This window comes from Chinchilla lanigera, unplaced genomic scaffold, assembly GCF_000276665.1.
Source record: "Chinchilla lanigera isolate Chin_1 unplaced genomic scaffold, ChiLan1.0 scaffold00092, whole genome shotgun sequence".
In the NCBI taxonomy this organism is placed as follows: domain Eukaryota; kingdom Metazoa; phylum Chordata; class Mammalia; order Rodentia; family Chinchillidae; genus Chinchilla; species Chinchilla lanigera.
Genome location: NW_004955493.1, coordinates 6,372,678 through 6,394,919, shown reverse-complemented (window position 1 = coordinate 6,394,919; position 22,242 = coordinate 6,372,678). Strand labels below are relative to the sequence as shown.

General features: G+C 57.6%; 2 protein-coding genes across 4 annotated transcripts; both read right to left on the bottom strand.

Annotated features, from left to right (window-relative positions):
- Positions 1–11,294, bottom strand: Sbk1 (SH3 domain binding kinase 1; the record flags this gene model as incomplete). Of its 3 annotated transcripts, XM_013504892.1 has the most annotated exon segments (5): positions 1–457; positions 1,097–1,299; positions 3,156–3,388; positions 4,114–4,232; positions 7,080–7,151. In XM_013504892.1, coding segments are annotated over 4 exon segments (979 nt in total), but the record flags the coding sequence as incomplete, so codon positions are not given.
- A 4,450-nt stretch (positions 11,295–15,744) lies between these two features.
- On the bottom strand, positions 15,745–22,242 carry LOC106146728 (translation initiation factor IF-2-like; the record flags this gene model as incomplete). The annotated part of the gene is given in 2 exon segments (XM_013504894.1): positions 15,745–16,154; positions 21,555–22,242. A coding segment is annotated over 1 exon segment (597 nt), but the record flags the coding sequence as incomplete, so codon positions are not given.

The window sequence follows — 22,242 nt, the reverse complement described above, 5'->3', positions numbered from 1 at the left end:
GGAGGCGCTGGAACATGCGCAGCGCGGGCTCGGTGAAGCGGCGCCACTGCGAGGGCAGCCCGGGCAGGCGGCCGCGCTGCCAGCGCACGAACTCCTCGAAGAACGCGTCGGCCCCCGACGCCGCCTCCCACGGGAAGTTGCCCGTGAGCACGCAGAAGATGAGCACGCCGAAGGCCCACACGTCCACGCCCGTGTCCACCGCGAAGCCGTCGGCGCGGCCCGCCTGGCACACCTCGGGCGCCGTGTAGGGGATGGTGCCGCTCACGCGCTTCACGCGGCAGCCCACGCGGCGCGTCATGCCGAAGTCGGCCAGCTTCACGCGGCGGCACTCGCGGTCGAACAGCAGCACGTTCTCGGGCTTGATGTCGCGGTGCACCAGCTGCCGCCCGTGCATGAAGTCCAGCGCCAGGCCCAGCTGCTGCACGCAGCGCTTCACCGTGTCCTCGGGGAGCCCCACCTGGCACGGGGCAGGAGCCACGCTCAGGGCGGCGGGCGCGCCCAGCGCCTTCCGCTTCCCGCGTCCCGGGTGGCCCTGCCCCTCGCCTGCCCCGCAGCCGCCGCGCCCCGCCATCCGCTGCGGGCCTTGCCCCGCTTCTGTGCCCTCCCGGCCCCGCGTGGTGCCGCCCCCGCAGGGACCGCGGGCTGAGCGCCGGCTGTGGGCCCGGCGCTGTGATAAGCCTTTTCGGGCACTGTCCAATTAAAAACCTCACAGTGAGGGGCCAGCACGCCCACCTCCCCCTGGGACCTGAGGCTCTGCCGTCTAGAGGCTGGGCAGAGTCTAGCCTACTGCCTGGGGTCCTCCCCGCCGCCCTTGCCCCAGGGTCACCTCCTGTCCTGGGCAGCTTCAGAGCGGGCCGCTGCATTCCCTCCTGATGCTCTGCTTCCTTCGGCCTGCCCGTCTCAGTCTGTTACTAACCGGCCCATTACGCAGTGTTTTCCCCGCTGAGAGCAGAACCTTTCTGTTCTACAGCTCGGGCAACGGTGACTGATACACAGTAGGTGCTCAATAAATACTTGGTTGAACGCGGTTTCCTCACCCTCACACTGTGGGGAGCCCGAACACCACCTCCCCTCTCCACGCCACCGCCCCAAGTACCTGGGGAGGGATGATGTCAAACAGGTCCCCGGCGGGCGCGTACTCCTGGGCGAAGACGTAGCAGTCCTCGGTCTCGAAGACCACGTCGAACATCTTGATGATGAAAGGGCTGGACGAGAGGCTGTTGGTGATGCTCACCTCCCGCAGGAAGTTCTTCAGCTTTGTTTTGCTCTTGTTGACAAACTTCAGCGCCATTTTTGTGCCTGGCAGGGGCCACAGCAACAGTGGTGAGGCCCCGTCTCTGCACATGACGCATACTCCTCCCTGCCCTTGGCAGATGAAGGCCTGGCTGGCATGACCACCCTCTTTATTTATTTATTTATTGTCTTGTTGAGACAGGGTCTCGTTCTGCAGCTCAGGCTGGCCTCGAGCTCACTTTGTAGCCCAGGCTGGTCTTGAACTCTCGGTGATCCTCCTGCCTCAGCCTCCCAACTGCTGCACCCTCACTTTAGAGATGGGAAACAGCCCAGAGGGCAGACAGGACTTGCTAAGGCCACGAAACAGGGTAGGGCCCAGCAGACCACAGGTACAGACTCGCTCTTCTGTGCCAGTGTATGTCCTCCAGGAGGAAGGTAGCCGCAAGGGCCTGCTGCTTCCCAATCTGCTGTTTCCCTGCCATACCAAATACTTCTTTGTCTTGTCTGAGCCCAAGGCTCTCTGAGCCCAGCAACCTGGCTTGTACCCCACTGTGTCTCTCAAGTCCAGCACATAGTAGGTGCTCAGCAAGTGTCTGTTGAATGGATAAAGGAAGAACGTGTATTCGTGCGGGTGCTTCGCTGTTCCCATGAAGGGCTGACACTTTGCAGGCCCTGCTGCCAGCACTTCACGTTTATAACTCATGCTTCGCAGTGACCCTCTGAGGCGGCCACCAGCGTTTTCCAGATAGGATACTGAGACACAGTGAGGTTAAATCACACAGAGCCACCCAGCCAGCAAGTAGCAATCAGGTGACCTCATGTCCAGTGCCCTTCCTGCCGCCACAGCTGGCAGAGCCCTCTGCCCCTGGACTTGCAGCTGCCTGGAACTCGCACAACCCCTGCCCGGACTGGTTGAATGGGCATCACAGTAAGCCTATGGCATCAGGCCCAGTGGTTAAGCAAGGTGGCTCTGGAGGTGACCCCCGGGGTGTCATCCCAGTTCAAAGCCTAGCTAGCTACAGGACCCTGGTTGTAACAGCTCGTATCTAGATCTACCCCCAGAGCCTCATGTGGTCCTAAGTGGGGCTTTTTGGAGGTGGCTGAATCTAGGTCATGTGATGCTGGGATTAAAGGTGCGACGCTAGGATTGAGGGTGGCCCACCCTGGGTGAGTGTGCTACCTACACTAAAGGAACACACACGACAGGGTGCTGCTGTTTGTCCCCCGCTGCCTCCTGCCTGCTCTGTGACGCCACCCCTCCATGTGTGACCCTGCCTTAGAGCCAGCCGATTATGGACTGAACCCTCCACAAACTGTACACAAAATGAACCTTTCCGGGCCGGGGATACAGCTCAGTGGCAGAGCACCTGCCTGGCAAGTGCAAGGTCCCAGCCCCCAATCAATCAATAAATAAACCGGGTCCTCCTTTAACTTCAGGTGTTGACTATTCCGTCTCAGCAATGGGAACGGTAACCAAGAACTGGTGAAGTGATGGCATGTCTTGGTGGCAGTGTCCTCATCAGAGAAAAGAGGTGGCCACCCTGGTGCCACAGGCTCGGCTCCCACCACCCTGCAAGCATGGTGCCCTGGTCCCGAGGACCCACCTGCAGCTCTGCCCACCTCCCAAGGGTCGCCTATCATTGACCAACCTCAAGCACAACTGCCAGTCCCGCCTCTCCCTGAGCTCCAGCGGTCCCTGGGGCGTCGCAGGCGGCCCCAAAGCAGCCCACCCTACTCAGGGCACCCCGTCCCCAGGCTCCTCCCTCGTCCCATCTGCCTGCTGTCCGTCTCCTGGGCTGCTGCAGGGGCCATCCTCTCCACCTGGACCACTGCCTCGCCCCCTTTGCTCCCTCCCCCAGCAGAGCGCCCTGGCAACGTCCCCCACCCCAACCTTACAATTCTGCCACCCTGAGGACACTCACCTGTGCCCTTGTAGGACACCAGGTCAACCTTCCCGTAGGTGCCTTTGCCCAGTTCCCTGACGAGCTCGTAGTGCTTGGTGATGTCGCTGGCAGCCAGGGTGCGGAGGGTCAGCGCCTGCATGTCTTCCGTGAGGAGGGGCACGCCCGCCCCCGGCCCAGGGGCGGTCCCCAGCCCACAGCAGGGCAGGGAGTGGGGCGGCTCCGGCTCTGGGCAGCCCACGCTCATCTTCTCCCTGTTGTGGGCAGGGGGACATGAAGAGTGACATCAGGCCGGGGCCCCCTCCTCCACCTACCTTCTGCTGCCCCAGCACCCAGGAAACTCCCAGCTGGGCCCCCAAGCCTGGCGCAAGATGACCACAAGGGGGCAACAGTTAGCTCGGTCACATAGCTGAGGCTTCCCAGGCTAGGCTGGAGCCCGTTACCGTCTGCTTTCACCCTTGTGCGCCACTGGTCGTCAGTCCCCGTGCTGTCATCCCCACAGGGCCAGGCATGGCGTGCACATTTACGTCACACAAAGACTCGGCCATACACCAAGTTCACGGGCATGCTTCCATTCGCAAGTTTTGTCTTGTATGCAGAGATGGGAGTTGAGCCCAAGGCCTCTCTCAGGCCGAGCATATACTCTATCACCCAGCCACACCTCAACCCCACTCTTCCACGTTAATGAGGAACCTGCTGTGGGCCGTGTGTGAATCAAAGGCCCAGGGACACAGCGCTGAACGGACAAGGAAACACCTCAAAGACACACAACTACATTACAATCAAAGGTGAACGGGGCTGTGGGGCTTGGGAGGGGCAAGAGCCACACGGTCAGACCAGGCAGCCTCGCTCCACACCCCGGCGGGGCGGTACACATGTGGCCACACACGGCACGGCCGACAGCACGACCCGCACAAGGACACGCAGTGGGGCTGTGGTCCCGGACCCCTGGCCCCTGACGCAAGGACACAGCGCGTACCCTGCGAAGTCCCAGCCTGTCCCCTCCTGAGTCCCAGCCTGAGAAGCCGCTGGTGTCCGCATAGGCTGGGGCGGTTCTGAGTGCATCTCCGGTCCTAATAAGTGTGCCCTTGGCTCCACCTGTGGGAGTGAACGGGAAGCAGGGCAACTCAAGGGGCAGCATCCAGGGTGGGTACCCCAGACCCACTCGGGAAGACTCTACGGGGGGGGGGACAGTGAATGAAGGCTGGATCCGGGGCCTTTACCCCCCATCATTATTATTATTATTGCTATTTTGGTACCAGGAATCGAACTCATGACCTTGTACTTGCCAGGCAGGCACTGTGCCGCGGAGCTATAACCCCGGCCATTTACCCCCATTATATTTTGCTTAATTTTTCTCTTTTTATTGAGGTACATTTGATATACAACAAACCACACATTTTCAGTGTATGATCTGATGAGTTTTGACACATGTATATTCACGAAACCATCACTGCGATCAAGATAACAAACACACCCATCACACAAGAGCTTCCTTCTACCCCTTTAGAAGCTCCCCCCTCCCTGCCCTTGCCCTTGTCTTCCAGGTGCCCTCCCTGGGGCCCCCATTTCCTATTGGTGAAGTTGGGGAGGGCAGACTAGGGGAGTGAGCCTTTTCCAAGCGTGGCACGCAGGTGTGGGCAGGGGACACCAGCACTGCACCGTGTCAGCTGTCACAAGCCCTGGGGGCCACCTCCTGGTGCACCTCCCTCAGCCCCGCCAGCACCCACAACTACCCCCAGCCCCCCTTGCTGATGGACAACCCTCTCAGCTCTGTCTGGTAGAAGATGCTGACTTGGAGCCTGGGTCTGAAGCCCTAATCTTTCATATACTAGCTAGATACCCTTGGGCAGATTACTTCATCTCGGTACCTCAAGCTTCCTCATCTATAAACAGACACGATGACAGTACCTACTTCCTATGGGTTGCTGGGAGGTTTAAATTAAGTGAATAGACAGCTGGGTATGGCGGTGCGTCCTCGTCATCCCAGCTGAGGCAGGAGGACCGGGAGCGGGGGGCTGGGGTTCTCTCAGCCTGGCCTAGCAGCCCCCTCCAGCCCCACAGCCTCTTCCTCTGCCTTCCCCCTTCCCTCTGGCAGCACGACCCAGCCTCCCACTTCACACGGAGAGAAGGAGCGTCAGGAGGGAACTTCCTGGCCTCCCACCTCCCCACGAGCGAGGCTCCATCTGTATCGCCCTCCCAGCTGGCTGGGGCGCAGGAGCCCTTCCCCCTCTGCCTCCTCAGCATCCTGCTCCTTCCATTCATGAACTAGCTCTGTTCATGGTCTCTGTTCTCACAGCCTTCCCACCCCCAGCTACGGCCTTTTCTTTCCTAGTTCATTTCGGTCATGCATGTGCCAGGGAAACCCATCTGAAATGCCACCAGCCTCGCTCCAGGGTCCAGTCTGAAGGCTGATGAGCCCCTTTCGCAGACCCCCACGGGAAGAGAGAAACGGGGCCAGGCCCCAGCAAACCGGTCCTCCTTCCCTTCTCCGCTACCTTCCGACCCTGGCCAAGTCTACGCAGTCACAGCTCCAGGCTGGGTCACATGGGTCTGTGCTGCGGCCCCAGCTGGGGTACAGTGGGGTAACTGGGCTCCATTAGGAGGCGATCTCCCTGCAGTAGCCTCTCCTTGGCTTCGGGGCAGCCAGGGGCCGCCTCCTCCGAGCCCTGGCCAATGTCTGCCCCAGAGCGTGCTGAGGACCAGCGTCAGGAAAACCGAAGGGCTGCTTTCACGCATGCAGAGAAAAGACGGCTGCTTCTGCGTGGGCACCCTCAGACCAGGGCACCCCGGGGCCTTTCGTAGGCAGCGTGGGGCTCCCCAAAGGGGCCCAACGGGCACACAGCCTCTGCTCTTTGAACTCCCCGTGGCTCAGCGCACCTGTGCCTGCCTCCTCAGCCTAGCCCTGCCCAGCAGCCACACAGTGTTTCTGCTGCCCCAGGGGCTGGGGTGGCAGCTGTGAGCAGCCACGTGCCTTCCGCCCCACTGGCCTCTGAGCTGCACTGGGTATGTGCTGGACTGGGCCCGGGGCGCAGCCGCAGGGCCTGGGTTTGGACCCCGGGTCGGCCCGTCAGTAGCACCCATCCATTCCCTGCGGTGACCCGAATGCCTGTTTCACCACCTCCAGCCTGACACCCCCAGCCTCCCCAACAAAGCCTTCCCGGCTGCTCCTGCGGGGGCTCTGCTGAGTCCCAGGACCTGGACAGGCGTGTATGCACCTTTCTCAGCACCCAGAGCCCGCCGGGGGCTGGGTCAGAATCAACTCTCGCATCCCTTTCCTTAGTTCGTCGGGTCCAGTTCGGGGGGCCTCCCTCCTTCCTCCTCAGCCTGCTGCCTCTCCGCAAGGTGTCAGCAGGGGACGAGGAATGAATCCACACACGGTCCCTGCCGCTGCATCATCCCCCAGGTACACACCGCCGCTGACCCACTTACCACGCCTGTGACTTAAGAGGCACAGCGGGAAGCGGCAGAAGCAGCACGGGCTTTGGGCTCCGCAGCCTTGGCCTGGATCCTAACGTGCACCACTTATTAGCTGTGTGACCTTGAGCAAGTCACGCCACTTCTCTGGCCGCTGCTTACACATCCGCACGATGAGGAAGACACAACACGGCACTAGCTCTTCAACAGTGCCTACGACAGCCCAGGCCCTGTCCTGAACAGCACTCCCCACTCCACAAGGCAGGTATTATTATTATTATTATACCACCGGTTTAGAGATGGCAAAAACGAGGCACAGGAAGTCTGAATATCTTGCCTAACATCACACGGCTGGCACTGGGATGGGTTCCAAAGTTGGTACATAACCCACTCTGTTTTCCCAAGTCGGAACGCTGAACATCTCACCCAGATCCCTCAGCAGCTGAGTGGGAAACCCAGGTTCAGAGGAGGGCAGAATCTCAGCCACCGATGCCCATGCCTTCTTCACAGGGCCCGTTGAGAGCTAACCTGGGTGCCAGGCACTGGCCGGGCACGAAGTCGTTCTGGTGGTGACGCCACACAGCAGGCAGCTCCTCCAGATGAGAGGACACGGGCCCGTGTGAAGCCCGGTACAGCTGCCTCACTGAGGGGCTGGCAGGGTAGAAGGCGTGAGTGTCTGGCATGGGGTGACAGCTCGATACCCCCAGGACGTTATCATCATCGTGGTCCCTGATCCCATGCTGCGGACTCGGAGGCTGTGAGCTTGCGCCATCAGGGGCTGGATTCGCCACTGTCCTCTCTCTTCGCACTCAGGCTGACCGTGCCGGCCCAGGGAACCCGTTGGGTGTGTCTTCCCCAGCCCCAAGGGAGCTCCTCTATTTTCCATCTCTGTGGCCGAGGGCAGGTGGGGTCCCTGGTCTCCATGGCAGCAGTTGTAGCTCACCACTGTGGTGGGGGAGGGTTTCCCAAGCAAGAAGCAAGACTGAACCGCCTACCACTTCCTGCTGGCGGGTGGCTTGGGCTGGGTGCCACCCTTGCGAAGCTATACCCAACGTGGTGGCCAACTCAGGTCTGCGCTGAACCCCCATGCCTACCGTGTAAACGCACAAGCACATACAGAGACACCAAGCATACACACATGTGCCCAGGTGACAAACACACACACAGCGCAAACACAGCCACGAAAGCACATACACAAGCGCAGACACACAAAGGCATACCAGCACACAAGCACGTACACATGTGCACAGGAACAAATACACACAAACACAAAAGCACACACACATACATGCATACACAGCTTGCAGATGCAGACATACAAATGCACAATGCAAACAAGCACATAAAGATGCACACACGCGCACACGCGCACATACACATACGCACATACAGTGTCGCAAGCTGTGCAAAATTTCCTTCACTGAGTCCTCACAAGAACCCTCAGAAGCTGCCCGCGTGGTACAAGAACAGTGCAGTTGAGGTGTAACTTACACAGCACAAAACGCACCCACTGTCAGCGCACAACTGAATGATTTTAACAGCCTAAAGCACTGGGCAACCAATGGCCACAATGCAGTGATGTTTCCTACTTTGTAGAAGAAGAGCAGAGGCCTAAGTGATGCATGATTTGCATGCGGTCACGTCAACGACGGCCAACTCTCCACCAACATGTGCTTCCTCTTCCCCAACCCGAGGCTGCTGCTGCAAAGTGGCTGTCCAGCAGGGACCCACATTCCCAGCCTCCTTTACAGCCAGGCCTGGCCAGGTGGCTGGCTTCATCAGTGGGAATGTGAACAGAAGTAGTATGTGTCATTGCCAGGCAGGGGCTTCTCTGAATAGGAAAGGCCTGTTTTCTTTTGCTAGGTGCTGGTTTGATGCAGAGTACTCCAAAACCCTAAAAGACAGTGGAGCTTCAGGGAGGAGGAGCCTGGGTGCGCAAGGAAGGGGTGTGGAAGGCCCCACGCTACTGAGAATGACCCACCCTGTACTATCTATGAGGCAGAAGCAAACATCTACTGTTAGGCTGCTGAGATGTGAGTTTATTTGTTACAGCAGCCAGCATGCCCCTAATTCAAGGGTTACGCAGCCAGTAAGCAAAAGAGCTGTGAACCTCAGCACGTTCAACTTCCTTGCATGCAGCCAGAGGTCATCCAGGATGGTAATAATCCTGAGACCTAGTGACACGAACCCGACCGCTGGCGTGGGAAGGGCGGGTGGCAAGTCCACAGAGAGGAGGCCCACTCCTATCCTACCTTGTGGGAGAATCATAACCCTGTGGACATATACTGAGCATTTAACATGGGCTCGGAGCTTCGCTAACTGTTGTGGGTTAAATCATAATAATCACAGCAGTCCTGGAAGGCAGACGCTTACTACTGCTACCCTCTTTTCCAGAAAGGAGTATTACTATGGTTTCAACGTCCCCTCCAAAACCTATGCTGAAACTTAGTTGCCATGTTAACAGTCTTAAGAAGTGGGATGCTCCTAGATGACTAGGCCCTCATGGCTCTACCCAAATAAGTGGGTTAATGTTGCTACTACAGGAGCGGACTGCTTCCCTTTCCCCACCCCCTCTTGCCCTTCTTCCTTCCACCAGGGGATGATGCAGAAAGAAGGCCCTCAGCAGATGCCAGCAACTTGACCTTGGACTTCCTGGCCTCCAGAACTGTCAGAAATAAACTTCTGTTCATTTGAAGCCACCTAATCTCTGGACTTTTAGATATAGCAGCACTAAATGGGTTAAGGCAGCAACGAAGCACAAATGAGCTAAGAAACTCACCCAAAAGCTCGGATTTAAACTCTGGCCTTAGCCGGGCATGGTGGCGCATGCCTGCAATCCCAGCACTCGGAAGGCTGAGGCAGGAGGATCGTTATGAGTTTGAGACCAGCCTGGGCTACAAAGTGAGCTCAAGGCCAGCCTGAACTGCATAGCAAGACCCTGTCTCAAAAAGACAATAAACAAACAAACAAACAAACAAACTCCAGGCTTTGGGCTGCAGGTCCCAGGCTCTGCTGCTCCTTGTACGGTGAGGCTCCCAAAGGCAGACAGACCCAGGCAAAGAACAACTAGCAAGAAGACCAAACAGGGAGGAAGTGTGTTCTCCCTCCCTGGGGTATGCAACAGAGGCTGGTAGCCCATCTGTCGGGGGCTCGGTAGGGGTGATGTTGGACCGAATAATGCGAGACACGACTTTCTGATTCCCACTTTAAAATCCTAAGGTTCTCTGCCCCCATCCCTGGTGCCTGCCCTCAGGCCACTGGATCTATGCCACGTCCCTGGCATGGGCACACACCAAGGGTACACCAACAAAGCCTGGTCTGGAAGGATCGTTGAGTGACTGAGGACCCTTCCTGGCGGGCTGCCTCTCTTCTCTGGTTAGTATTTTTATGAAACATACCCATGAAGGGCCGGGGATATAGCTCAGCGGCACAAGCACCTGCCTGGCAAGTGCGAGGTCGTGAGTTCAATTCCCAATACTAGAAAAAAAAAATCCCCATGAAAAAAGCAACCATGTGGAGGGGTGAGGAGAGGGGGAACCCTAGTGGCCTCTCTCACTTGGTCCACTTTGCTTTCTGCAAGCAGAGGGGGCTGGAGCTGCACTCTGCAGCCCGCACGATGGAGTCAGCTCTCAACCTCCGTACTCTTCTCACCTGGCTGCAGGTTCCTCTCCCATCCTTCTTGTGCACATAGTGAGATAACTCGTCTTCAGACCAGATTTGACTCAATCCTTGCCTTGCTCCGCATTTTCAGCAGTTTCTTGAATGGGCCTGTGCTCTGTTCCTCTTCCTGCTCAGCATCAGTTCCCCTTTCTTCGGTACCGGCCCCTCTCTCGGCCCCCGGGGCTTGGGAGGGTGGTTTCTACCCTGGCTTGCAGGGTGGGCCTGGCACAACCCACGCATCCACCCCCGAGACGGACATGTGGTCAAAGGAGACCCACTGGGGCAGTGCCCTCCCACCCTGCTGCTGGGGGCTGACTCTGCCGCCACGAGGGTAAAGCAGAACTGAAAGATGAAGCGGTTTGTGGTGACCGTGAGGCCTGGACGCTGGCATGCCTAATGGCAACTTTACTCCTGAACATTTATTTCATGAATCAGTAAATTTCCCTTTTGGCTTAATTAAGCTGGTTGGAGTTGGGCTTACATAACTCCCCACCTAAAGGTTCCAGACAAGTGTACCTGCATCCCAGCAAGAAACCCAAGAGCTCCTTGAGAGCAAGCCCCTGCCTTAATCATCTTGCTATTCCCAGCACTCAGGCAGGGCGTGACAAATGCCGGCTGAATAACTCCTTACGTGTTGGGGAAGTTGTAACTTTTTATATCTCGTCTTTCCTGGATGTGACCCTGTAGGCGCAGAGTTATTTTCCCAGGGGCTGCGTGAAGTGGCATTAGTCTCATTTTACAGGTGCAGAAGGCGATGGTCAGAGTGGACAATGATGTGCTCACAGTCACACAGTAATTCAGGGGCAGGTTGGACGAGAACCCAGGGTATGGGCTGAACAAGGTGCAGACGGACCACCCCCTGCATGGCAGACAGGGGGCGCTGTGAGTAGAGCTGGTCGCTGGACAAAAAGCTGGAGGTGCTATGAGATGGAGAGTGACAACGAAAGTGATGACAAAGAGCTGACACATAGGGAAGGCTTGCTTTATGCCAAGTGCCTCATGTAAGTGAACTAATTTAATTCTCACATTCTTCCAGGACATGGGAACTCCGACCATTAATCCTGACATATCAGCTTCACTGGATTAAGAAGCTCCTAGCAGTGGGGCGTGGTGGCGCACACCTGTAATCCCAGCACTCGGGAGGCTGAGGCAGGAGGCTCACTGCAAGTCTGAGGTCAGCCTGGGCTACAAAGTGAGTTCAAGGGTAGCCTGGACTGCATAGCGAGACCCTGTCTCAAACAAACAAACAAAAAATGCACCTAGCAGATTAGCAGACAAGAGCAGCACACCCCTGGCTGTGTCATGGAGGTGAGCCCTTGGGTACTCCATGTGATCCCTCACCCACTCCGCTCTGGCACTGGTTCCCCGCTCTGCTTCCTGGTTGCCGTGGGATGGGCAGCTGTTCTCCGCATGCCCTTCCACCATGCTATTTCTGCCATGGAGCCAGACGACTGTGGACTGAACCTGTTGCAAACTGCAAGCCAAATAAACCTGTGTTGGGTATTTTGTCTCAGTAACAGGACTAATGTAAGTACTATTATGACCCCAATTTATCCATGAGGAAGTTGAGAGCAGTCATGGTCCTTGATCAAGAGCCTCCAGCTGGGAAGTAGCAGAGCCAAGATTCACATTAAGGCACCATCAGTCTGGTGTCCAAAAGCTTAGCCGTTACGCTTTACTAGCTCTAAAATGATCTGATAAGAACGACCACTAACTTTTTCAGTGTTTTAGTGCTGTACAATGGTCATTTAATCGTCACAGAAGCTCCCTTTCACAGGACACTGAGACTCAGAGGGGCTAAAAAACATGTCCAAATCTCCCCAGCTCACGAGTAGCAGCAGAGCCAGGGACTGAAAGCCTGACTTTCCCCTGGCTTCTGTCTCTCTTTTTCACTCTTGGTCTCTAGGCCTTCCTGCAGCCCCACTGTCTTCAGCACCACTAGTGTGGACAGCACCAGGGGGGTGGGTGGGCAGGCTAGCAGAGGCCCTAGACTAGAAGGATAGGGAACCTGGCCGAGAACTGCTTTAGGAAAGCCAGGGCCCCGTGACTGCAAAGGTACATATGGCTATTTTGACATTTATTTGACCAAACACCAACTGAGAGACACTCAGGTCATGCCCAACCTTCTCCCACCGCTATAAACAACGAGTGGCCTTGTGTATAAATCATTTTGCAGCACGTGCGGATGTAGCTCTATGATAAATTCTAAAACGTGGTTGATGGGTTAAAAGATGCGTGTGCTTGAATTCCTACAGAGTGCCCAGTGCCATGCAGAAGCCGTGCCACTGCTTCCCCCGTCATGCAGGGGAGGGCTCCTCTTGGCGGGATCCAGCAGCTGCCGCCAGCTCCCTCATCCTCTCCGGGCCTCCCTATCCGTTGGGGTGAGGCCAGGCCGGTCCAGATGGTGAGTACACTATCTCGAAATGGGGGGAAAGTAAAAAGAAGCTTCTCATGTGTGTGTTCTTGCATAAAGTAACTCCAGAATCCACACCGGATGTTAATAAAGGTACCTGCCCACCCTCACCACCTCACCTGGCTGGTCACTCCCCCTGGTCTGTAGCACTGTCACCTCTCAGCCCCTACAGTTATCTTCCTAATGGTCTGCTGGTCGCCATCCAGTCAGCACCCTCTGTCAGCTCCTACCTTATCCCCAAGCCCTCCCCTGTACCCCTCTGAGCCGTCTCCTGCCCTCGCTGCACTGCCTGTGTCGTCCTTGAGCACAGCCTCCTGGGGCTGCGCCCTCCGTGCGGACAGCTCTTCCCCACATCCGCCCAGCTCCTCCCCTCCTGGTTCTGCTCAGATGGCACCTTCTCTACCAGGACTGCCCTCTGCCCTCCCATCCCCCATGGGCTGCTCTATTTTTTCCCAAGCAGAACCTATGACTTTCAAATGTATTACATAATTTACCGACTGGCGACATTTATTTTGACTGTCTCTCCCCCGCTAGCACTGAAGCACCTAGACGGTAAGGACTTTGTTGTGCAGTCTTATTCACAGCTGTATCCCCCAGAAGTTACTACAGTGCGGGGCACACAGTAGGCACTTCATAAATGCCTGCTGCATACATGAGCACATGACTGCCTGGGGAGGGGAGGGGGAACCGAGTGAAGAGAAACTTCATCAGGTACCATCCTGGAGCTGGGTGTGGTGGTGCACGCCTGTAATCCCAGCCCTTGGGAGGCTGAGGCAGGAGGATTGTTTCGAGTTTGAGGCCAGCCTGGGCTACAAAGTGAGCTCAAGGCCAGCCTGAAAAGCATAGCTAGACCCTTTCTCAAAAAAAAAAAGAAAAAAAAAAGAAAAAAAAATCATCCTGGGGAGACAGGAACCCGGTATGGCTGAGAAGAAGTGATTTCAAAGGAAAGTACCAGGATAAGGTGTACCTGCCCCCCTGCCAGCCATGAGCACTGGATCCCCCAAGAGGGACCAGGGTAGACGGCTGGCCCAGTGCCCACCTGGATTCCCACAGTGGGCCAGGCTGTGCTAGGAAGTGAAGCCCTCTCTTCTGTCCCCAAACAGGCATCCCAGCCCAGCTCTCCGCTCTTAACACTTTCACGGAAGAATGCCCCTCCCTACCACACTGGTGTAAGGCAGAGCGGAAATTTGCCCCCATGTGCCAGCGAGTGGGAGAAAGGGCAGTGCTGGGCCCTCTGGCCCCAAATGCAGGCTTGTGAGGTGGCTGGCAGAGATTCCCCCCTTTGCTGCTGGTCCCTAGGGAGCCCGCCCAGTCCCTCATCTCTTCAGTTTTCTAATCTATGAAATGAGCAAATTTAGTGGTTCTTGTCCTTTCATGGATTACTCTGAGGCTCAGGACCTGCTTCCCTGAGAAACATCTACTTCTACACACAAAACCAGAGGGTCAGGTCCCTGGGTCTAAAGGAGGGAGAGAAATAGAATATTCTCGTATTGTGTCCCTGTCTGCCTTTCAGGGTGCAGATCTTAAATCTGTCCCTGTATAGTGGTGTAACCTTGGGTGGCTGTGCCACCAGCCTAACCTCAGTCTGCCCATCAGCACAATGGGGTTGTAAATGCCCAGTGCTCATGGCAGACTCCAGAGGGAATGAAATGAGCATGTCTTAAAGTACCTGGTATAGAGCCAGGTTTGGTACGTACTGGTTTGACAGAGCCAGGCACGGTGGCGCACACTTGTCTCCCAGCACTCTGGAAGGCTGAGGCAGGAAAATGGCAAGTTCAAGCCCAGCTTGGGCAATTTACCAAGACTCCGTCTCAACATAAAAAACAAAAAAGTCCTGGAGATGTAGTTCAGGGCAAAGGCTCTGGGTTTAATTCCCAGTATTAAAAACAAACAAACAAAACCCCACTACCACCACCAACAAAAGAACTGGCCAGACAGAAGGGAAAGGGCCCTGGTTCTGTTGCTGGCTCCGTAGAGGGGCTTGGTTTTCTCTTCCATCCAGGGAGGTCATCCCAGGTCTGTTAAATCTCATCCCCTGAAGGAGCGCGACCTAGAAGGGGCTGCGGCCACCTGGCACCCCCATTTCCCAAACAAGGAAACTGAGGTAGAGCTGGGAATGTCCCAAGGTCAAGCCAGCACAGTGGGAAAGCAGGCATTCTTCATCGCTGCCTCCCCAACCAGGGGCAGCAGGCTCCCTGCGCTGTCTGTGTGCAAGGCTCCACGTCTGGCTCCAGCCTCAGCCTCCCCTCCTCTCCCAGCTGGCACACAGTCTGCCCCTTCCCCGGGCACATCCTTGGTGGCTATTAATAGCCTGTGACGCTGCCTGCCTACAGCTGGTGCCCGGAGCTGAACAAGCTGCCCAGCCTCTTCTGGCCCTTGAGGGAAGCGGGAACCCAGGCCCACTCTCCCAGGTACCCACGGAGTGCAACATGGTGGATGTGGCAGTCGCCTACCGCCGGCAGACTGGCCAAGGGCCTTGGCTGGGTGGCCACCAGTGGACGTGAGGACCACTGCACGGATGGCTGAGGAGCAGGACTCTCTTGCCCAGAGCATCGGACAAGGATGTAGCCTCGCCTAGCAGCCAGCAGCACAGGCTCAGGCAGGCCAGGTCACTCCTGGTCACGGAGCTCCAAGCCCGTTTCTTTCTCATCAGTAAAAGCGGAAGCTTTGAGCAGTATTAATATAACCCAACATTTACGCACCACTTAAAGTAGCTCTCGCAGTAGCAAATGCCAGTAATCTTAGTGGGAAGGCTGAGGCAAGAAGATCTCAAGTTTGAGTCCCATCTGGACAATTCAGTGACTTAGCAAGATCTTGTCTTTTTTTTTGGTTTTTCCAGTACCGGGAATCGAACTCATGACCTCGCGCTTGCCAGGCAGGCGCCGTGCCACTGAGCTAAATCCCAGCTCCTTTTTTGTCTTTTTGAGACAGAGTCTCGCTATGCAGCTCAGGCTGGCCTTGAACTCACTTTGTAGTCCAGGTTGGTCTCAAACTTGCAACGATCCTCCTGCCTCAGCCTCCCGAGTGCTAGAATTACAGGCATGCGCCACCACGCCCGGCTAGACCTTGTTTTAAAATGAAAAACAGTGACAAACAGGGCTGGGGGGTGTAACTCAGTGTGAAGGCCCTCTGTTCAATCCCCAATACTGCAAAAACAGAAAATAAAGCAAAACAAAACCCAAAAAACGTAAAAGTATTTGGTGTATACTGAGTCCTTTAAGCTTCCCAACAGTCTTAGGAGAAGCTGTTTATTATTCCTATGACATCTCTTACCGCTAAGAGAAGACTCAGAGAAGGAATGATTAAGTGCTGTGTCTAGGGTCCACAGGTAGGAAGGGGCTTGGGGAGCAGGGTGGTTCCAGAACATTCCATCCATATTTCTTGAGCACCCACTATGTGCTTGGCCCTGTTCTCGGATCTGGAATACATCTGCAAGCCACACGCACCACCTCGTCCTGAAGACGCTTCTGTTCTGTTTGGCGGCAGATGAGGATAAAGGTGAGAGAGGTGTGTCCGGCAGTGAAACGGTGCTGGAGGGAGGTAGGGAGCGGGAACGGGTAAGGAAACTGCTGACCGGTATTCAGCACAGGCCTCAGTGTGGAGGTTGCAGGCCGTGGGCGAGGGGGGGAGGGGCAGGACAAGAGGGCAGAGGGGAGAGGGGGCAGCCATTGTCACAGGGGGCCTTGGGGGCCACAACACGGACCCGGCTTCCACTGCTGGTAAGAAGCACACCGGACCCAAGACCCGAGCAGACCCTTCCGGCAGCGGCCCCACTGCTGGGCCCCAGGAAACGAACACACGACCCCGGCCTGGGCCTTGCGCTCAGGCTGTGGACCTGCCCACAGCAGCGCCCTCCCACTGAGCCTGGAGCTGGCTGGGGCTGCAGACTTCTCTGCTGCAGCTCTGGCCCGGGGCAGCCCCGTGTGAACAGAGACCTGGGGCAGAACAGCCGTGCCAGCGTTCCCGATGTGCTGGGAGCCCAGGCTCAGCGCTGCTGTGGGAATGGTCGGAGGGTGGCCAGAATCTTCCCCGAGGCCCGGATGCGGACACTCAACTGAAGTTCTTCACCCTGTGCCCTCAACGTTCATCCCTTTCTGATCAGGGCTTTGGGGAACCAAGATCAACAGCGGGCACCATTCCCGCACTTCACAAACATTCGTCACTTAATCTGACCCTGCGTGGCAGGCACTGATGTCATCTGCTTTCCTACAGACAGGGGTCTGAGGCCCAGGGAGGCTAGGCCCTATGTCCAGGACACAGAGTTGGGTCCAGAGTGCTTTTAACTCAGTCTATATTAAGTGCTGGCCTTCTGGAGACAGCCAGCTCCCAAGGGGCGAGGTCTTCTCCCCATCAGGGAGTTGGAATGTAGGCCCCTTCCTGCTGAGGGAGGTGGGGCTGGAGGTGTGCCCCTCCCTGGGCCTGGCCACGAGGGAGACGTGGCTGTGCTGTGCACCCCCACCCCCGCGCCGTCTCCTCGTCCCTCAGGGCCACCCCAATGCCCCGCAGCTGTTCAAACATTCTCTTTCCCTCCGGGGAGTGCCGCAGCCTCAGGGAAGGAGAGCTGGTGCAGTGGGAAGTCGCAGCGGGCCTCCTGGCCCTGCATCAGCTCATTTGCCGACCCCAGCAGGGCGTGAAAGACTTCATAGCTCCAACGTTGAGCAGCAGGCACAGCTAAAGTGGTTTACCTGCCAGAGAGTCACTCAGCCCTCACAACCCCTCAGGAAGTGAGAGCTGTTAGTGCCTCAGTCCGCGGGGAGGAAGCTGGGACCCAGAGCACAATGACTCGTGCAAGGTCACACGGCTCATGAACAGCACAGGGCCCACAGCCCAGCTCTGTCCAGCCCTGACGTTAAGAATCGTTCTGCTTCCCTCCAACTCTGACAGTTCCATGCTTTCCCACTGGGGGCCGAGTTGGACCGTGGACCCCGCCGCTCTCAGGCCTGGGGACTGGCCTGAGAGGGGACTTCGTCCCATCCAGGCCTAGCTGCTGTGGCTGTTGCTACTTCCAGGAATCTGGAAGAGGGAGTGGTCAGGAGAAGCTCCTGGGCCTGGTGGCAAAGTCACCCAGGCTCTGGGCCTGGATGGGCCCCATAGGCAATCACTCCATTGAAGGGCCGACCAGGCTTTACTTGGAGAGCAGAGGCTGACAATGAAGAGGGCCTCCCGAGGGACCCCAGGCCAGGCCACTCTACTTTGCCTCTCAGGCAGGGCTTCAACCCTAACCCTAACCCTAACCCTAACCCTAACCCTAACCCTAACCCTAACCCTAACCCTAACCCTGACAGGTTCTGGGAGGGCTCTCCCAGTCGCTCAGCCTTGAGCCCCCAGCCCCACCCCTAACCAGGGGCCAGCCTCGCCCTCCTGAGGTCGGTGAACGGCTGCCACTCCAAGGCTCCTTCCCTTCCCTGGCCATAGCCAGGAAGCCTTTCGCCTCCCTAGCCAGCTCCCAAGGAGGTACAAGCTGCAGGGCTTGGTCACCCTCCTCCTCATGCCTCTTTCAGGAAGAGCTGACACCTCCCGAGCAGACCGTCCTAGGCCCTCTTTGAGCTTTAGCTCACTTATTCACCTAAGGACCCCATGAAGGTGGTCTTAGCCTTGCTTTGTAGATAAATAAACTGAGTTCCGGGGAGGTGAAATGACGTGCCCACGGTCACACAGGTGCAGAGTCCAGAGCCTGCGCTCTCATCCACAGCGCTCTGCGGTCTCCTCTGACCTCGGGCTGCCATGGTCTTCTGCCCAGGAAGATGGCTCCCTTCCTGCCAGGGCCACGCTCCTGGCCTCTAGCCCAACTGCTTGGCAACACCCATCAATCTCATTGATGTCTGAGACTGCTGCGTCTAGGGCTCCACCTCTACCGCAGACCGAACCTTAGAACTCAGTCCTAGAAAATCACAACAGGAGTGAACTTTAGTCCAACTCTTCTCTGGACAGATGGGTCAACTGAGGCCCAGAGTGACCTCCTCTAAGAGTCCTCAGCCAAACCTTGAACCCTGGACTTCTGCTCTAAGTAGCACAACGCCACCAGGATTTTGGTGACAGAACCCTCGCATAGGCAGGGGTGAGGGCACAAGATGGGCCTCAGAGTATAAACTGAGGCCGGACACAGAAGGCCAGGTTTGCTTCAGCACTGAGTCCTCAAGACCCAGAAGGACACTGCCCTGTACAAGTTCTAATCTGCCCCGGGGAGGCAGGCAGCTTGCACAGGGGGGACACCTGGGGCGAGGGTCACCTGCTGAGCAAACATTTTTTTTCTAGCCTCCACCCTGGGCCTGCAAATCTGGATGCCAGTAGCAGGGGCCAGCAGGTCATGTCAGCAGGCCAGGGCAGCTGGGGTGAACTGGTGAGAACGTGCCCTGTCTAAAAGGCAGCCATTCTTTGGCTTTGGCCCATGGTTGCCAAATTGCCTGATTTTTCTAAAGGAGCCTCAAATGCTTTTCTTCTTTGGGGGACAGTACCGGGATGGAGACCTGGGCCTTTGTACTGAACTACATCCCTAACCCCTTTTTTATTTTTTGTTTTGAGACAAGGTCTTGCTAAGTTGCCCAGGCTGGGCCTGAACTTGCATCCTCCTGCCTCAGCCGCCCAGAGTGTGGGGACTACCATGTCTGGCTCCCAAATCACTTTTGAATGTGAAATCGCCCCCCTACCCCATTTTTTAGCATTGACAACAAACGCACATGTGAAATACCCTGCATCAACTAAATGCATCTATAAGCTATTTTACCACTTGTGCTGTACAAGGTACAGAGCTCTGAGTTTGACAATTTCAATGCGGCCCAGGGACACACAGCCGTGGTTTCCTGGAGCTCAGAGTCTAGATGCGCAAACACTCTCACGGCACATAAGGACACATGCTATGTCTCCAAGTCACCAATCCACCAGAGCAAGTCAGCGTCCCACTCGTGCTGGCTGAGGTCAGATCAGAAGAGGAGGTGCGTGGGCTCCGGGTCAAGGGAACAGTGCATGACTGTGGATGAGGATGAGAAGCCGGGGCAGGAGGAGAGGAGGAAGCTGAGGAGTAGATTCTGCCTGAGGGCTGGGTTAGGGCCGGACTGCAGAGGGCTGGGCTGTTTAGCTACTTTATTCTGTACTCAATGGAGAGCCTCTGCGGGTTAGAGAGGCGGGGAAGCCTTCCTCTAACGGTTTTCCCTGGTGGCAGACAGAGACTCAAATCTCTGCTCTTCAGCCTTTGGTTTTACTCCCTGGCCTGAGGTGAGTGACAAGGACCTAGGCTCTAACCCCCGTGGGGGAAGTGGGGCCTCTGAGATGATCTGGACACACCTGGATGCTTCTCATGGTCCAACTCAGAGCCACCTCTGCCCTGCCGGCTGCAGAGTGAGCGGCTTGCTCCCTGTCATTCTCTCTGGGAAATGCCACACGTTTGCCCAAGGTCACCCAGTGCTCAGGGCAGCTGGCTCACCCACGGCCTCCGCTGAGGACGGGAGTCTCAGCTGTCCTTGAACTTGCAGGAGGGGCTGCAAGAGGTCTGAGGTGACGTGGGCCACCCGCCCTCCGCCTGCTCGTCACATCTCACCTGTGGGTCAACGCCAGCAGCAAGTGCGGGGTGGGGCCCAGGGGTGGGAAGCGGGGAGAAGGGGCACCAGCTGTCTAGGCTCAGGGTCCTCAGGTCTGCGGCGGCAGGGGTACCAGCCCCTCAGGGGTGGGGTCAAGAACTAGTCAGCTGGACCTGCCCAGGTCACCTCAACTGGCCCAACCAAGCCCGGCCCGGGCAAACTGAGACCAGCCCATGCATCTGATGATCCGTGGTGAGAGGGCGCAGTGGGAAGAGGACCCGACTCCAGTGCCTGGTACATTACAGACACTAACGGAAGCTTTGAATGAATCAGTGAACAAAGGAACTACTGCTGGATCACCTGCACCTGGGGTGCTACCTGCCAAGCCTCTCCTTAGAATCACTGGGTTCTCCGCCAATGCCTGCTTCTGGGGGCGCCAAGGAGAAGGTGGGGGTGGGGCACTGACCCAGCAACCTAGAGTGCTCTCTTGGCACCGCCCAACCTCTTTTCAAGATCGCAGGGCCCAGCACCCCTGGGGGGCTCCTAGAACCTCACTGAGCGCTGGGATGGGGCACGCTCTGTAGACTCCCTGAAAAGCTAAAGCGAGAACCTGCAATCGCGGCTTGCTCGTCTAGGACATACTGACCCAACCTTCGTCTGGCCCTGGCTGTTTCAGAGGGCAGAAGGGAGGACTGTGTTTGCTGTCCCCAGGACACAGGGGGACAGAAAGGTGCTCTGGCCCGAAATGGCTTCAGCCAGATGACCTCTCTGCCCAGAAACCCCTGCTTACTTTGCTGAGGGCTTGCCTCCGCCCTGTCCTGCGGGGAACACAAAGCACATCTGGGTGAAGACCTGCCCCGCGGCCCGGGTGGGGAGCGTGCAGTCACCGGGGGACCAGGGATTCCCACTCACCCTCCACACACGCCTTTCCCGCTCTCTCAGACAAAGACACACACCCAAAGCTCCTGTTACCTAGAGCCGCACACTGCAGCCACCCTCACTTAGGGACGCTCCCAGGTTTTCTCCTGGGGGGGACTTCTCTTGAGAACTCAGCCTGGCCTTGGGGGGAGGGGTGCATATGCTGCAGGGACCTAGGGTCCAACACTACAGACGCAGGTTTTCGGGGGGAACTCTCCATCTTCCCCCCGCTTCCTCCGTGGAACAAGAGGTTCCATAACCACTCCCTCCTGGGGCCTGGAGCTGCACCCAAACCTCAGGGACAGGGTGTAAGGTGGGGGAAGGGAGGGAGGAGGGGGCGGCTCCTCCAAGCGAGACACAAAGAGACGTCCTTCAGCCTCGGCTCCATGGCGACGCTGGGGAGGGGGAGCGCTCACCCAATACTTCCTTCCCCACCTGCAGGGCGCTAGGGACCTCAGGGGCCGCTCACCTGCCGCCCCTCACCTGGGCCAGGCTTACCTGGGCTGGGGCCGCGGGGACGCCGCGGCAGGGGGCCTGGGCGCCGTCTCGGTCTTCGTCCGCCCGGCCCTGGGGGCTCAGGGCGCCACAGTCATGGGCCGAGATGCGAGGGCTCCGTGGCCCGGGCCTTTAAAGGGGTCGCCGAGGCTTCTTGCTGGTGAGAACTATCTCTTGCTGTCCTCGGGTCCTGGATTTGGGGTGTCTGAGTACCAGAGTTGGGGGGCAGTAGGATCCCCTGGTTTAGGGGCGTGTGGAGCTGCGTCTTCGTGTCTTGAGGTGTGGAGCTGTGATGACCGGGGTCTCGGGAGGGGGTTCCCGCGATCCCGGCCGGGGGCCCAGCGGTCGGGGTCTGGGGGCGCAGGCAGAAGAGGGCGTCTTCGCGGTGCCGTGGGGAAGGTCGCCGTCTTCGGAACACAGAGGGGGTCTCCGCTGATCCCCGCGGGGAAGATGCTCGGCGTTGGATCCGCGCCCCCTCCCCGCTTTCCTGGGGCTCGCCAAATCCTGGATGTGCTGGGGGATCCCCGCGATCCCCGGCTGCGGGGCTGGCTGGGTCCCAGCCGCCGGCGGGAGCCGGGAGGAAGCCCCTCAGCCACTGGGGGGCTCTGTCGCCGCCGCTACGAGCAGCCCGGCCCTGCGGCCCCGAACCCCGGCCTGGCCCGGGTTCCGGCTGCGGACCCGGCTCGCGCTC